The sequence below is a fragment of the Lissotriton helveticus genome, chromosome 12, assembly GCF_964261635.1.
Source record: "Lissotriton helveticus chromosome 12, aLisHel1.1, whole genome shotgun sequence".
NCBI lineage: Eukaryota > Metazoa > Chordata > Amphibia > Caudata > Salamandridae > Lissotriton > Lissotriton helveticus.
In genome coordinates, this window is record NC_136073.1 from 580,077,385 (window position 1) to 580,092,455 (window position 15,071).

The window sequence follows — 15,071 nt, forward strand, 5'->3', positions numbered from 1 at the left end:
AATGATGGAGTCTCTTTATTCCATTAATTTCTGAATAATCCACCGTACTTCTCAAAAAGCCCCTATGAACTCACAAGCACCAACCATCACAACAAAATTATAGAAAACGCTCACTTGATCATATACGCAAGAGGGCATGTTGGGCAAACGTGTAATGCATAATAGGAGAACAGAGAAAGAGAAAATCCCTTACACAGTTTACTTAAGATAGGTCATCACTAAGGAATAGAGGGCCCGCTCACTATCTGTTAGGGAACATCTAATCCGAAAAACAGAAATGCGCCATTTAGTGCTCTTATTTGGACCATGCGCGGGAAGCCTTTTCCGTTCACCTTCTGTTAAATGATGGAGATGGTTCTTCATTTAATGTTTTATTCCCGCAATCTGAGGCCTCAGGCAAACGCAATTTGTCAGATGTTGTAGAGTCATTCATGTTCTTACCCTTCCAAAAAAGTATTTCAGTACTGCTGATTTCAATAAAGTTTTTGGTTTTAAGGAGTTTTGGAAGAAATTGTACTGGTCTTGTTTATACGCCTTCTAAATGGGGTCTTTCCTCACCTTTTTATGCGACTCCCCGGGGTACGCGCGAGGCAATTACCCTTCTCAGCCTTTCAGAGTGAGCGCTAACACACAACCAGAGTGTCGGGGGTCCCGGGGGGCCGCACAGCTACCAGCCTGACCGCGTTTGCAAAAAAATGAAGGAATGTAAATTAAATACGTGTCCATCATTGTCCCCGTTGTACAAGTCATCCTGCCTGCAGTAGGAAATAAATTAAACCTCCTCCGCCCTCCCCCTCCCTTCTCCGACTGCAACTTGACTGCGGCAGAGGCAGACGGACACAGTTGTTGCCTGTCACGTTTAACCCTCCTGGCGGGGGAACCGGGTGCCTCAAAAAGAAAACAAGCGATCGCGAAAGCGATCCTATTACACGGCAGCGAGTGGTGCGCGCGCCAGGCATATGTCTTCAATTATCGCGCCGGGCGTGATAATTGAAAACATATGGGCTTTGGTGCGCGTAACAGACACCAATAGGCCATAGGCAGAGCTACACGACCGCCTATGGCCTATTGCGTGTTCTGTTATAAAACAGCACGCCTGCAAAGCCCAATCAAAATGGACCTTGAAATGCACATGCACGAGTTATGTGGAATTTCAAGGTCCATTTTTGAAACTCTAGTTAAAGGGCTTTTCGCTCGCGAGCCCTAAAAATGAATATGTCCTTGTGTAACCTAACTGGTGCTCATGTAAAGCGCTCCAAAACCTTTGGGTCGAGTTCGCGCTATATAAATCTGAGAAAAAAAATAATGTAAGAGCGGGGGGAAGGTGTGCTGATGGATTCCTGTGATGGCAAGTGGGTGTTGGCGTGGATCTCGTGCGACAGCCACCCCGGCCGGTGGTACAAGCGAGGGGATGGGGGGGGGGGACACCGCCCCCAAAACTCGTGTCGCCTGGGGCTTTCCACCCCCCCCCCCCTTGCTACACCACTGGCGCCGGAACTTGAGCACCAGTTAAGGACACATTAATTTATGGTAGGCACAGGGAGAATAAGTGATTGCCCAGAATCACAGGATGTTGAGCCAACGCTAAGACTGGAACCTGGTTCCCCATCTCCAAAGTTGGCAGCTCTGACCATTACCCCACATCCTCTCCACACGTCGGGTTTGTTGGTTCTGTGTTAGGCAGCGCTACCAGGAGAAATAGGCTGGTCGAAGCTGCTTCCAGACGAGAACCCCTGCACTTTTTTTTTTTTTTTACAAATTAACCCCGGCTTACTCACTGCCTCCTATATTTAATTTATCAGTTCTGATTTTGATTTCCAGTCTTTTCCTGGGTACATGTGAAGGAATATTGTGTGTACCAATAAAGAATGTTTGTTTTTTATTCCACAGAGCATGAGTACGGTCTCGGGCTTTTTCAATTTGGAAATCGGTGGCTTCTGTGGGTTGTGGATTTTGTTTGCTTCAGTTGAACCGGAGTGAGCGATTTGTGAAATGGACTGCTAGGACTGCATGCAATGCGGTGTTTGGTTGGCACAAAACCATTTTGCAACCCTATCCATGAAATCTGACACACCCCCAAAACGCATTCTCCCTGAAACCCTCCTCAGCTCCGTTTGTACTTATTTATTTTTGAGCGCCACGTGCAGCTAGCAGGCCTCTCAAGGGCGCCAAAAGGTGGGAGGGAAATAAAAGCAGGAAGTGGGAAACTTAACAGAGAACACTGCTGAACACACAGTGTAACGGTGTTTACCATACCTCTTTTCCTGCTCTATAGGGAACCTTCGCTGCAGCCAGAGTCTGCGAAACACCCCCCTCGCCTCCCCACTCCTGGCAGCAGCTGCTTGCTTTGACCTCAGAGGTCAGAGCGCCAGGTGGAGGGTGGATTTTTGGAGGCGGATCTGCGCTCGCATCTGTTTTGGATGTGTTATTAGATTGCAACTTCTCCCAAAAGTTTCTAAGATAGATGTAAATGAGTAAAACAAAAAAAGGGGAAAGTGTCTGCATTATGTGTCCGTTTTTATTTATTTAATTTATTTATAAAATGTCATATAGCTGTTTTATGTATGGACAATTATACCCAAATGGGTGGTTTATTGGGGTTCTGATGACATGTACAAACCATAAGGGTGGGATTTCACCACGTGTTTTTTTCTCAACAAGGGTTTGGCTAACCACCTGCATCGTGTAATGGGAGTCAAGGCAAACAATCCAGCCTATCAAACTAATCTGAGGCAGTTTCAAGAAACACAATACATGATGTGGAAAGTATTTTTGATCAATTGAAATACTTACAATTAGAAACGTAGGCCCATAATTATCAAGGTTTTGCAACGCCCTTGCGTCACAAAGCCTAAGTGAGATTTATCAAGTCTTGGGAGGCCACCTTGCGTGGTCCTGCATGGATTGATAAATTTAGAGTAACGGGGTGTGGATGTTCCCACGCATCCACTCATGAATGTTAGCGCATTTAGACAAATGCGTCAAAATGCTACACCTTCCCAGATGGGACGTAATGATGAAACATCTTTATTTCTCTGTTTTTTCCTTTCTACACATTCCGCAGCACACATAGAAAGAGGACAATGCCTCTCAGGATTGTTTTTGTGCATGAATATGTCCCTCCAGTAAATAAACAATCCTGCCTACAACACAGGCACCCTTGCAACATGACAGAGGAACAACATTGGACTACACAGGTGCAACCACATGCATCTGTAAGGGGCGTTCCTGTGCATCTGTACCTTTGTCCATATTATGGGCACCACCCCCAAAAACCCAGCTCCCCAAAAGGCTGCAAGGACGTGGGCAGGAGCAGCGATTCCATGTCCAGCCCCGGTGATTTAACTCTGGGCCCTAGCCGCAAGCTGGTGTGTACATCCCCTGGTTGGCTCAAGACTGCAGGACCTTACCCTTTAGTGCTATCCTGGAGAGTCTGCTTTGGAGGAACCCCTTGCTAACTAGGGGTGACTTTAGGATTCTACACCCCCACCCCCCCAAGCCTAAATATAGGGTCGGTGGGAGAAAAAAATGCCGCTGGTCCGCACACCGTTGCTGCGATGGCCAGGTCCAGAAAGAGGCCAAGGCTAAGGGGCAGGCAATCTTTATACCCGCTAGGCCACCGGGGCTGCGACAGGCGGAAGTGACAACACTCCCACAACAAGGTGCACTTCCTGTCGCCCCACCCCACCTCTCGCGAGGTAAGGTGACCGCAAACCGCCCCTAACTGCCCTTGGCCGGCACGTCCCGGATCGACAGAAGGGGCCCAGGCGACAGAGGCACCGGGTCTTAAGCGCTGCGCGGCCTCAGAGGCTGTGGCAGGGCGCTCTGGCCATTGTTCACTGAAGTGGTCTATTGGCGTTAAAGGGGTTGGTGAAGTCACTGGCTAGCTGGGAGTGTGGTTGGCGAGTCGTCTCAGAGGCCAAAATAGCAGCGCTCTGGCTGGTGAGGTAGTTCAGAGGCTGTTAGTGACTTGGTGTTTGTGAGGTTTGGTGCAGTGGCTCTGTGACTGGTGGCCCTTCCCTCCCTCCTGATCCCTGAGTGCCCTTGGCAGGATTAGTGTCACCAGTGTGTCTGCCCTGGGAGAGGTGCAAAGTGAGGGAATATGTGCCTGTGGCAGCTCAGGTGTAAGTAGAGTGAGGTTGAGGGGTGCAGATGAAATGTAAGAAGTGTCTGCAGCTGAAGTGTAAACAGTGTGAGGTGCAGGAGGTAGGTGGGATGTGAAAAGTGTCTGTGCAACTGAAGTGTAAATAATGTGAGGTGGAGACAGGTAAGGTCTGAAAAGTGCGTCTATGCAGATGAAGTGCAGTGTGAGGTGGAGTGGGGGCAGGTGAGATGTGAAAAGTGGGTCTGTGTCAGCTGAGGTGTACGTAGAGTGCGAGGTATGAGAAGTGTGTCTGCAACAGGTGGTCTAAGCAGTGCGTGCGGCACGTGAAAAGTCAGGCGTGTGCCGGGAAAGAAAGGTGTGAGCATTGACTGGAACGTTAAGTGCGTTAACATTATTACGTTCGTGGTGCGCGTGGTAGAGCAGTTCGGCACGGACGCTGGGAATGCCCGGAGTGAAGCTCGCACCTTGTCGTCCTTGGAGGGCTGATTTAGGGTGATTTAGGTTGGGAAGCTGTAGTCTCCAGACATCAGGGCCTCATTAACTCCCAATAAACCAAACTTTAACACTTTGAGGGCCTTTAATGGCTCCTTATTAGGGTCCCACTGAGCTGCAGCAGGCTCACCATTTATAAGGGCTGAGAGGCGGGGAGGGGGTGCGGGAGGGGGTGCGGGGGGGGGGGGGGGCGGGGTCTCATTTCCTTTACCTTGAACCCAGGATGGGAGGGGGTCTTTGACTCCGTCATCTTCTGCAGAACCGGCTGCCGTTGTTGCCGAACTCTGTGGTCTCGGGCATGGGTGGAACTGTTGAGTATGACAGTCGGAGGTTAGTGTGCCTGTCACACTTCTACAAAAATAGCTCGGTGGATTAATGAGCCTTTTACTAAAATATGTAACTGCGTGATACGTGATTAATTCACAGACTGGTTGTAAGTATCTAACAGTTGTCAAAAACAGCACTTTTTGGACCTTGACGAGGAGGCGACTGACCAGCGCTGGATATGGGGTGTATTCCCAACGGCAAGAAATATTGGTTGGGCTGGAGAAAGATCAGTCACTTTCAGATTAACGCAATTGGGTGGGCTGCTCCACGTATGAATGAATTCTTATCATGTGTTGTCCTCTCACCCAAGGAAGAGAGGGAGACATCACAGTCACATACTCACTACGGGAGCACATACACACAAATACAGACCAACAAAAAAAATCTCGCATCAGGGCCATAATGCAAGCAAAAAAAACACCCCACCTCCCAAAACAGACTCCATTGCTTTGTAAGAAAAACAAACGCTTACAATTGGTGTGGAGTGGGTCCTTCAGGATCCGGTGCGCTGCACCTCCTGCACTATTGACAGCTACGCCCGTGACTCACGTGCGACAGGTTACATTGCGCATGTGCATGCAGACACACTTAGGGTTATAGACCCTGCAGTTGCCATTGGATTCCTGGCCATGTTACTGCTTCACACTGAACATTATTTTTACCTGGAAGGGGGTGCGCAGAAGGGTCCGCAGGAAACTGACCATCACCAGAGGCAGCAGCAGGGATCTCAACTCTCGACACCTAGCCCGAGAGTGCAGGGGACAGAGCGCGAGAGGGTAAACTAAACCCCAACAACGGGGGCATACTGACTGCGACCTGTAAACTACAACAGTAAACCGCTGACACCCACCCGAGACCAGAAATCGGAGAGTGAGTGGGCGAGCGAGTTAGTGAAAGTGGCCACAAATCACCGTAGTTAGTTAAAATGTTGTGACTACGTCACTTGGCCGCCATCTCGCCCTCAGCGGGCAGGGTCCTGCTGTTTATGGTCGTTATCGCCCGACGCCCTCCTTTATGAGGGCCAAAAATGGTGTCTAATGACTCCAGAGCAGCTTTATGACAAAGTGTGCGATGTGCATATATCAATAAGGACTAGCTAGATTAGGAAGGATAAAGAGGACTCAGATGGGTACGTCATGTAGCAACAAAGGATGAGGAAAAACGTTGTTTTCCTCATAAAGCCCTCACCCACCGACCTAGTCGGTGGCATGCTTCATCATCGGGCCCACCACAGTGGCACCGAATGTGCCCCGGGTGTGCTTCAACGGCAGGAGACTGCGGAGCTGGTATGTTGCTGAGTGTGCGGTGAAAAGGGGTGTGAGAAGTGAAGTTGATTAAAAGCTATGCAGGCGGTCCCAGCACCCGAGGGTTACTTATTTTTAATGAACTGGGCCTCTGCTAGCGGATAAAAAGGCAAGAAGACGTGTTGGAGTGCTTATTATGACCTCCAGCGTCTAGTGCGGTCTACATGTTTCAGCCAGTGCCTTGATAATTTTAAGCTGGCTTTCCTCAGGACCTTTTTGTATGTGAAAAGTGCAAAAGTAAACTTAATATTTAAGTGGTTGTGTGGTCTTTTGGCTATGTGTGGCGCACGCTAAGGCGCTATAGCTGTTGGAGGGGATTCCCTCAAGCTTGATCTGTTTTGTCTTGTAAAAAGCTTCATGGGTCGCCTGGCAGAGAGAGAGACCGAGTTTTTCGGTCTGGTTCCTCCTTGGACCTATTCGTCCTTCCGCGTCACACCGGGCGCCGCGGAAGGACGAATAGGTCCAAGGAGGAACCATGCATCGGTGGGTGAGGGCTTTATGAGGAAAACAACGTTTTTCCTCATCCTTTGTTGCTACATGACGTACCCATCTGAGTCCTCTTTATCCTTCCTAATCTAGCTAGTCCTTATTGATATATGCATATAATCCAGGGGATTCGGTCTAGCTTATCTAGTCCTCTCTCTCCCTCTTGATCTAAACAAAGTGTGCGATGTGCCAGCTAATTATCAGAGCAATTAGGGAACAGGTAAACACGCCAGGGCCGGGAGTGTGTGGTAACAGGAGGCCGGCCCGCCGCGCTCCAAAGGTTACCAACATCCCCTGGAGGTTCACCGTTCACAGGCCGCGCCAGGCACTTCTAGACGCAGTTTGGAAAACGGAAGCAAACATACTTGACAAGCAGGGAAACTTTTATGCAAAAGGAGACTTAAAGAAAGTACGGTTCCTGGGCCCAATTCCCCAGTCAGGCTGGTAAGTCTGATGCGATCGGGAAAACAAACCCACGAGTGGTGCGCACGCCTTTCCTGCCATATGCTTTGGCTGCATAATTGAAAGCATGTCAGGAAATGAGCGAATAGACACCAATAGGCCAGGGGCGGAGCTATTCGCCCGCCTCTGGCCTATTGGCGTCTACCTTACAAAACAGCAAGTAGTAAAAGGCCAATAGCAGGCACAAAAAGAAAACCACACGCACGAGCGTGTGGAATTTGCAGCTATATTTTTAAACCCCCTTCAAGAGGGCTCTCTTGCGAGCCCTAAAAATGAACACGCGCTACCACACAAACTGGGGCGAACACGTCCAAAATAAAACCAGCCTTTACAATAAGAGGAGAAAAATGCTGCAGATTTCATAGACGCTGAGAAACAGAATGGGCGTTCAGAGCAGTATCCCGAGGGCATGTATGCGGACAATTCTACATTACTGCAGATCGACTCAAGTGTATCTTGTAGATCACACCTTGGCAAGATGTGCAACAAGGCTGAAACATTAGAAAACATGATATTTGTGCAAAGATCTAAACGCCCAGGGCCCATACGATCTTAAATCTAAGCAGATTATACCTCAGATTTACAAAAAGCGGAACAGGAGGTAAAAGCGGGTCTCAGTTTATTTTTTGCATTGCGCTTTCAGTTTGAAAGCGCGATGCAAAAAATAAACACGCGCCATTAACAAAGCCTCTGTCCCGGCTGCGCACGTCGAGCAGCCTTTGTAAGCAGGACAAGCACGCAAGTGGTGTGCGTGCAGGCCACAGCGAGACATCTGTTTTGCATTATCAGGCATGATAATGCAAAACAGATGCCGCTGCTGCGCGTAAGACACCAATAGGACGTGGGCGGAGCAAAGACGGGACATGTGCGCTGTCTTTGTTAAAAAGACGCAAGCAAAGCCCAATAGACGGGGGGAAAAGGAAAAGCACACGCAAGAGTGTGTGATTCCTAGGTCAGTTTTGTAACCCCCTACATGAGGTCTCTCGCTGCGCGAGCAGTGCTGCACAATGCAATGCTGGGCGCGAGACCTAAAAGGGCAGTCTATTCCCTGACCCATCTAGGACAATATTAGATATTGCATCTCCCATCACCTTAGAGAGAAATAAAAAGAGGATTCTCACACCCCCTACCCAAGAAAGGAAACCAATGCACGATTCCCCAAGATTGGCCACATCACGCATTTTTCAACAATTTCAGGGGTTGGTGCAGAGAAGCAATTAGGGAAAAGAAAGTGATCAAGACTGCAGGACATTAGTGATTATACTGGGAGCAAGAAATGCTAGGATACACAACCCAGGCATTCAAGAAGGGACAATTGTATGGTCTCACGTGGTCTCTTTGGCGCCTGCTTTTCAGCCATCTTCGTTCGTGGCCAGCTGCTGTAGTGTTCACTTTTCTGCCCTGTAATGAATGAGACATTATGTTTAGAGGTGCTCAGGAAAGCTGGGTAACACATTGATTGAGTTCACAGGCACCAGAAGTACATGGTGAGAGGGCGGGTAGGGATCAATAGTTATGCATGCATGAATGTTGTGAACATAGCCAAAAAAGACAGTGTGTGCTGTACAGGGAGGAGAGTTGGGTTGTCAGAGCAAGGATTATGGGGTACTGTGAGAAAGAACAGCGTCTGAAAAAATATATAAATAAACAAACATACTTCACTGGCATTTAAAGAATTCGAAGGTACCTCGGGTGAGGAGATATGGGGGAAACGAACATAAGTAAACTGAGAACAAACATTTGCAATGCAATAGGTCTCACATCAGGAAAGTTTGAGCTATTGGTATTGTAAATGACAAATTTTTTACTTGTGTTGGTTTTGAAAATAGCGAAATTAATAGCTTTGTCATTTACAATGCCAATAGTTTTAACTTTCGCAAATGTGACAACTATAGCATTTGTAATGCAATATGTGTTGTATTTAAGTGACTTAGATGTATTGATATTACAAATAATGGCTTTTAATTTAGTGTGGGGCGGGGAGTGGAGGGATGGAGTGTGGGGCGGGGAGGGGAGGGATGGAGTGTGGGGCGGGGAGGGGAGGGATGGAGTGTGGGACGGGGAGGGGAGGGATGGAGTGTGGGGAGGGGAGGGATGGCGTGTGGGGAGGGGATGGATGGAGTGTGGGGCGGGGAGGGATGGATGGAGTCGGGGAATGGATGGATGGAGTGTGGGGCGGGGAGGGATGGATGGAGTCGGGGAATGGATGGAGTGTGGGGCGGGGGAGGGATGGATGGATGGAGTGTGGGGCGGAGTCGGGGGAATGGATGGAGTGTGGGGCGGAGTCGGGGGAATGGATGGAGTGTGGGGCAGAGTCATGGGGAATGGATGGAGTGTGGGGATGGATGGAGTGTGGGGGGAGGGATGGATGGAGTGTGGGGCGGGGGAGGGACGGATGGATGGAGTGTGGGAATGGATGGAGTGTGGGGCGAGGAGGGATAGATGGAGCGTGGGGCGGGGGAGGGACGGATGGAGCGTGGGGCGGGGGAGGGACGGATGGAGTGTGGGGCGGGGGAGGGACGGATGGAGTGTGGGGGAGGGACGGATGGAGTGTGGGGGAGGGACGGATGGAGTGTGGGGGAGGGACGGATGGAGTGTGGGGGAGGGACGGATGGAGTGTGGGGGAGGGACGGATGGAGTGTGGGGGAGGGACGGATGGAGTGTGGGGCGGGGGAGGGACGGATGGAGTGTGGGGGAGGGACGGATGGAGTGTGGGGCGGGGGAGGGACGGATGGAGTGTGGGGGAGGGACGGATGGAGTGTGGGGCGGGGGAGGGACGGATGGAGTGTGGGGCGGGGGAGGGACGGATGGAGTGTGGGGCGGGGGAGGGACGGATGGAGTGTGGGGGAGGGACGGATGGAGTGTGGGGGAGGGACGGATGGAGTGTGGGGGAGGGACGGATGGAGTGTGGGGGAGGGACGGATGGAGTGTGGGGGAGGGACGGATGGAGTGTGGGGGAGGGACGGATGGAGTGTGGGGGAGGGACGGATGGAGTGTGGGGGAGGGACGGATGGAGTGTGGGGGAGGGACGGATGGAGTGTGGGGGAGGGACGGATGGAGTGTGGGGGAGGGACGGATGGAGTGTGGGGGAGGGACGGATGGAGTGTGGGGGAGGGACGGATGGAGTGTGGGGGAGGGACGGATGGAGTGTGGGGGAGGGACGGATGGAGTGTGGGGCGGGGGAGGGACGGATGGAGTGTGGGGCGGGGGAGGGACGGATGGAGCGTGGGGCGGGGGAGGGACGGATGGAGCGTGGGGCGGGGGAGGGACGGATGGAGTGTGGGGGAGGGACGGATGGAGTGTGGGGAGGGACGGATGGAGTGTGGGGCGGGGGAGGGACGGATGGAGTGTGGGGCGGGGGAGGGACGGATGGAGTGTGGGGCGGGGGAGGGACGGATGGAGTGTGGGGCGGGGGAGGGACGGATGGAGTGTGGGGCGGGGGAGGGACGGATGGAGTGTGGGGCGGGGGAGGGACGGATGGAGTGTGGGGCGGGGGAGGGACGGATGGAGTGTGGGGCGGGGGAGGGACGGATGGAGTGTGGGGGAGGGACGGATGGAGTGTGGGGGAGGGACGGATGGAGTGTGGGGGAGGGACGGATGGAGTGTGGGGGAGGGACGGATGGAGTGTGGGGGAGGGACGGATGGAGTGTGGGGGAGGGACGGATGGAGTGTGGGGGAGGGACGGATGGAGTGTGGGGGAGGGACGGATGGAGTGTGGGGGAGGGACGGATGGAGTGTGGGGGAGGGACGGATGGAGTGTGGGGGAGGGACGGATGGAGTGTGGGGGAGGGACGGATGGAGTGTGGGGGAGGGACGGATGGAGTGTGGGGGAGGGACGGATGGAGTGTGGGGGAGGGACGGATGGAGTGTGGGGGAGGGACGGATGGAGTGTGGGGGAGGGACGGATGGAGTGTGGGGCGGGGGAGGGACGGATGGAGTGTGGGGCGGGGGAGGGACGGATGGAGTGTGGGGCGGGGGAGGGACGGATGGAGTGTGGGGCGGGGGAGGGACGGATGGAGTGTGGGGCGGGGGAGGGACGGATGGAGTGTGGGGCGGGGGAGGGACGGATGGAGTGTGGGGCGGGGGAGGGACGGATGGAGTGTGGGGCGGGGGAGGGACGGATGGAGTGTGGGGCGGGGGAGGGACGGATGGAGTGTGGGGCGGGGGAGGGACGGATGGAGTGTGGGGCGGGGGAGGGACGGATGGAGTGTGGGGCGGGGGGAGGGACGGATGGAGTGTGGGGCGGGGGAGGGACGGATGGAGTGTGGGGCGGGGGAGGGACGGATGGAGTGTGGGGCGGGGGAGGGACGGATGGAGTGTGGGGCGGGGGAGGGACGGATGGAGTGTGGGGCGGGGGAGGGACGGATGGAGTGTGGGGCGGGGGAGGGACGGATGGAGTGTGGGGCGGGGAGGACGGATGGAGTGTGGGGCGGGGGAGGGACGGATGGAGTGTGGGGCGGGGGAGGGACGGATGGAGTGTGGGGCGGGGGAGGGACGGATGGAGTGTGGGGCGGGGGAGGGACGGATGGAGTGTGGGGCGGGGGGGGACGGATGGAGTGTGGGGCGGGGAGGGACGGATGGAGTGTGGGGCGGGGAGGGACGGATGGAGTGTGGGGCGGGGAGGGACGGATGGAGTGTGGGGCGGGGAGGGACGGATGGAGTGTGGGGCGGGGAGGGACGGATGGAGTGTGGGGCGGGGAGGGACGGATGGAGTGTGGGGCGGGGAGGGACGGATGGAGTGTGGGGCGGGGAGGGACGGATGGAGTGTGGGGCGGGGAGGGACGGATGGAGTGTGGGGCGGGGAGGGACGGATGGAGTGTGGGGCGGGGAGGGACGGATGGAGTGTGGGGCGGGGAGGGACGGATGGAGTGTGGGGCGGGGAGGGACGGATGGAGTGTGGGGCGGGGAGGGACGGATGGAGTGTGGGGCGGGGAGGGACGGATGGAGTGTGGGGCGGGGAGGGACGGATGGAGTGTGGGGCGGGGAGGGACGGATGGAGTGTGGGGCGGGGAGGGACGGATGGAGTGTGGGGCGGGGAGGGACGGATGGAGTGTGGGGCGGGGAGGGACGGATGGAGTGTGGGGCGGGGAGGGACGGATGGAGTGTGGGGCGGGGAGGGACGGATGGAGTGTGGGGCGGGGAGGGACGGATGGAGTGTGGGGCGGGGAGGGACGGATGGAGTGTGGGGCGGGGAGGGACGGATGGAGTGTGGGGCGGGGAGGGACGGATGGAGTGTGGGGCGGGGAGGGACGGATGGAGTGTGGGGCGGGGAGGGACGGATGGAGTGTGGGGCGGGGGAGGGACGGATGGAGTGTGGGGCGGGGGAGGGACGGATGGAGTGTGGGGCGGGGGAGGGACGGATGGAGTGTGGGGCGGGGGAGGGACGGATGGAGTGTGGGGCGGGGGAGGGACGGATGGAGTGTGGGGCGGGGGAGGGACGGATGGAGTGTGGGGCGGGGGAGGGACGGATGGAGTGTGGGGCGGGGAGGGACGGATGGAGTGTGGGGCGGGGGAGGGACGGATGGAGTGTGGGGCGGGGGAGGGACGGATGGAGTGGGGCGGGGGAGGGACGGATGGAGTGTGGGGCGGGGGAGGGACGGATGGAGTGTGGGGCGGGGGAGGGACGGATGGAGTGTGGGGCGGGGGAGGGACGGATGGAGTGTGGGGCGGGGGAGGGACGGATGGAGTGTGGGGCGGGGGAGGGACGGATGGAGTGTGGGGCGGGGGAGGGACGGATGGAGTGTGGGGCGGGGGAGGGACGGATGGAGTGTGGGGCGGGGGAGGGACGGATGGAGTGTGGGGCGGGGAGGGGAGGGACGGAGTGTGGGGAGGGGAGGGACGGAGTGTGGGGCGGGGAGGGGAGGGACGGAGTGTGGGGCGGGGAGGGGAGGGACGGAGTGTGGGGCGGGGAGGGGAGGGACGGAGTGTGGGGCGGGGAGGGGAGGGACGGAGTGTGGGGCGGGGAGGGGAGGGACGGAGTGTGGGGCGGGGAGGGGAGGGACGGAGTGTGGGGCGGGGAGGGGAGGGACGGAGTGTGGGGAGGGGAGGGACGGAGTGTGGGGCGGGGAGGGGAGGGATGGAGTGTGGGGCGGGGAGGGGAGGGATGGAGTGTGGGGCGGGGAGGGGAGGGATGGAGTGTGGGGCGGGGAGGGGAGGGGAGGGATGGAGTGTGGGGAGGGGAGGGGAGGGATGGAGTGTGGGGCGGGGAGGGGAGGGATGGAGTATGGGGCGGGGAGGGGAGGGATGGAGTATGGGGCGGGGAGGGGAGGGATGGAGTCAGGGAGTGGATGGATGGAGTGTGGGGTGGGAGGGATGGATGGAGTCGGGGAGCGGGGGAGGGATGGATGGAGGAGTGTGGGGCGGGGAGGGATGGATGGAGTGTGGGGCGGGGAGGGATGGATGGAGTGTGGGGCGGGGAGGGATGGATGGAGTGTGGGGCGGGGAGGGATGGATGGAGTGTGGGGCGGGAGGGATGGATGGAGTGTGGGGCGGGGAGGGATGGATGGAGTGTGGGGCGGGGAGGGATGGATGGAGTGTGGGGCGGGGAGGGATGGATGGAGTGTGGGGCGGGGAGGGATGGATGGAGTGTGGGGCGGGGAGGGATGGATGGAGTGTGGGGCGGGGAGGGATGGATGGAGTGTGGGGCGGGGAGGATGGATGGAGTGTGGGGCGGGAGGGATGGATGGAGTGTGGGGCGGGGAGGGATGGATGGAGTGTGGGGCGGGGAGGGATGGATGGAGTGTGGGGCGGGGAGGGATGGATGGAGTGTGGGGCGGGGAGGGATGGATGGAGTGTGGGGCGGGGATGGATGGAGTGTGGGGCAGAGTCATGGGGAATGGATGGAGTGTGGGGCAGAGTCATGGGGAATGGATGGAGTGTGGGGCGGGGGAGGGGATGGATGGAGTGTGGGGAGGGGAGGGATGGAGTGTGGGGCGGGGGATGGATGGATCGAGTGTGGGGCGGGGGAGGGATGGATGGAGTGTGAGGCGGGGAGGGGAGGGATGGAGTGTGGGGCGGGGAAGGGAGGGATGGAGTGTGGGTCGGGGAGGGGAGGGATGGAGTGTGGGTCGGGGAGGGATGGAGTGTGGGGCGGGGAGGGGAGGGATGGAGTGTGGGGCGGGGAGGGGAGGGATGGAGTGTGGGGCGGGGAGGGGAGGGATGGAGTGTGGGGCGGGGAGGGGAGGGATGGAGTGTGGGGCGGGGAGGGGAGGGATGGAGTGTGGGGCGGGGAGGGGAGGGATGGAGTGTGGGGCGGGGAGGGGAGGGATGGAGTGTGGGGCGGGGAGGGGAGGGATGGAGTGTGGGGCGGGGAGGGGAGGGATGGAGTGTGGGGCGGGGAGGGGAGGGATGGAGTGTGGGGCGGGGAGGGGAGGGATGGAGTGTGGGGCGGGGAGGGGAGGGATGGAGTGTGGGGTGGGGAGGGGAGGGATTGAGTGTGGGGAGGGGAGGGATGGAGTGTGGGAGGGAGGGATGGAGTGTGGGGAGGGGAGGGATGGAGTGTGGGGAGGGGAGGGATGGAGTGTGGGGAGGGGAGGGATGGAGTGTGGGGCGGGGAGGGGAGGGATGGAGTGTGGGGCGGGGAGGGGAGGGATGGAGTGTGGGGCGGGGAGGGGAGGGATGGAGTATGGGGCGGGGAGGGGAGGGATGGAGTATGGGGCGGGGAGGGGAGGGATGGAGTATGGGGCGGGGAGGGGAGGGATGGAGTATGGGGCGGGGAGGGATGGATGGAGTGTGGGGCGGGTGAGGGATGGATGGAGTCGGGGAATGGAGGGATGGATGGAGTGGGGCGGGAGGGACGGATGGAGTCAGGGGAATGGAGGGGTGGAGGGAGTGTGGGGTGGGGGATGGATGGGGCGGGATGGATGGATGGAGTGTGGGGCGGGGGAGGGATGGAT

General features: G+C 57.3%; 1 protein-coding gene across 1 annotated transcript in view; it reads right to left on the minus strand.

The window, feature by feature from the left end:
• Positions 1-15,071, minus strand: part of LOC144798063 (uncharacterized) — a 793,010-nt gene that overhangs the window by 689,135 nt on the left and 88,804 nt on the right. Inside the window, exon 2 of the mRNA XM_078668835.1 lies at positions 8,506-8,577. Coding sequence (XP_078524961.1) covers positions 8,506-8,536 — 31 coding nt within the window. The 5' untranslated portion in view covers positions 8,537-8,577. The remainder of the gene's footprint in view (positions 1-8,505; positions 8,578-15,071) is intronic.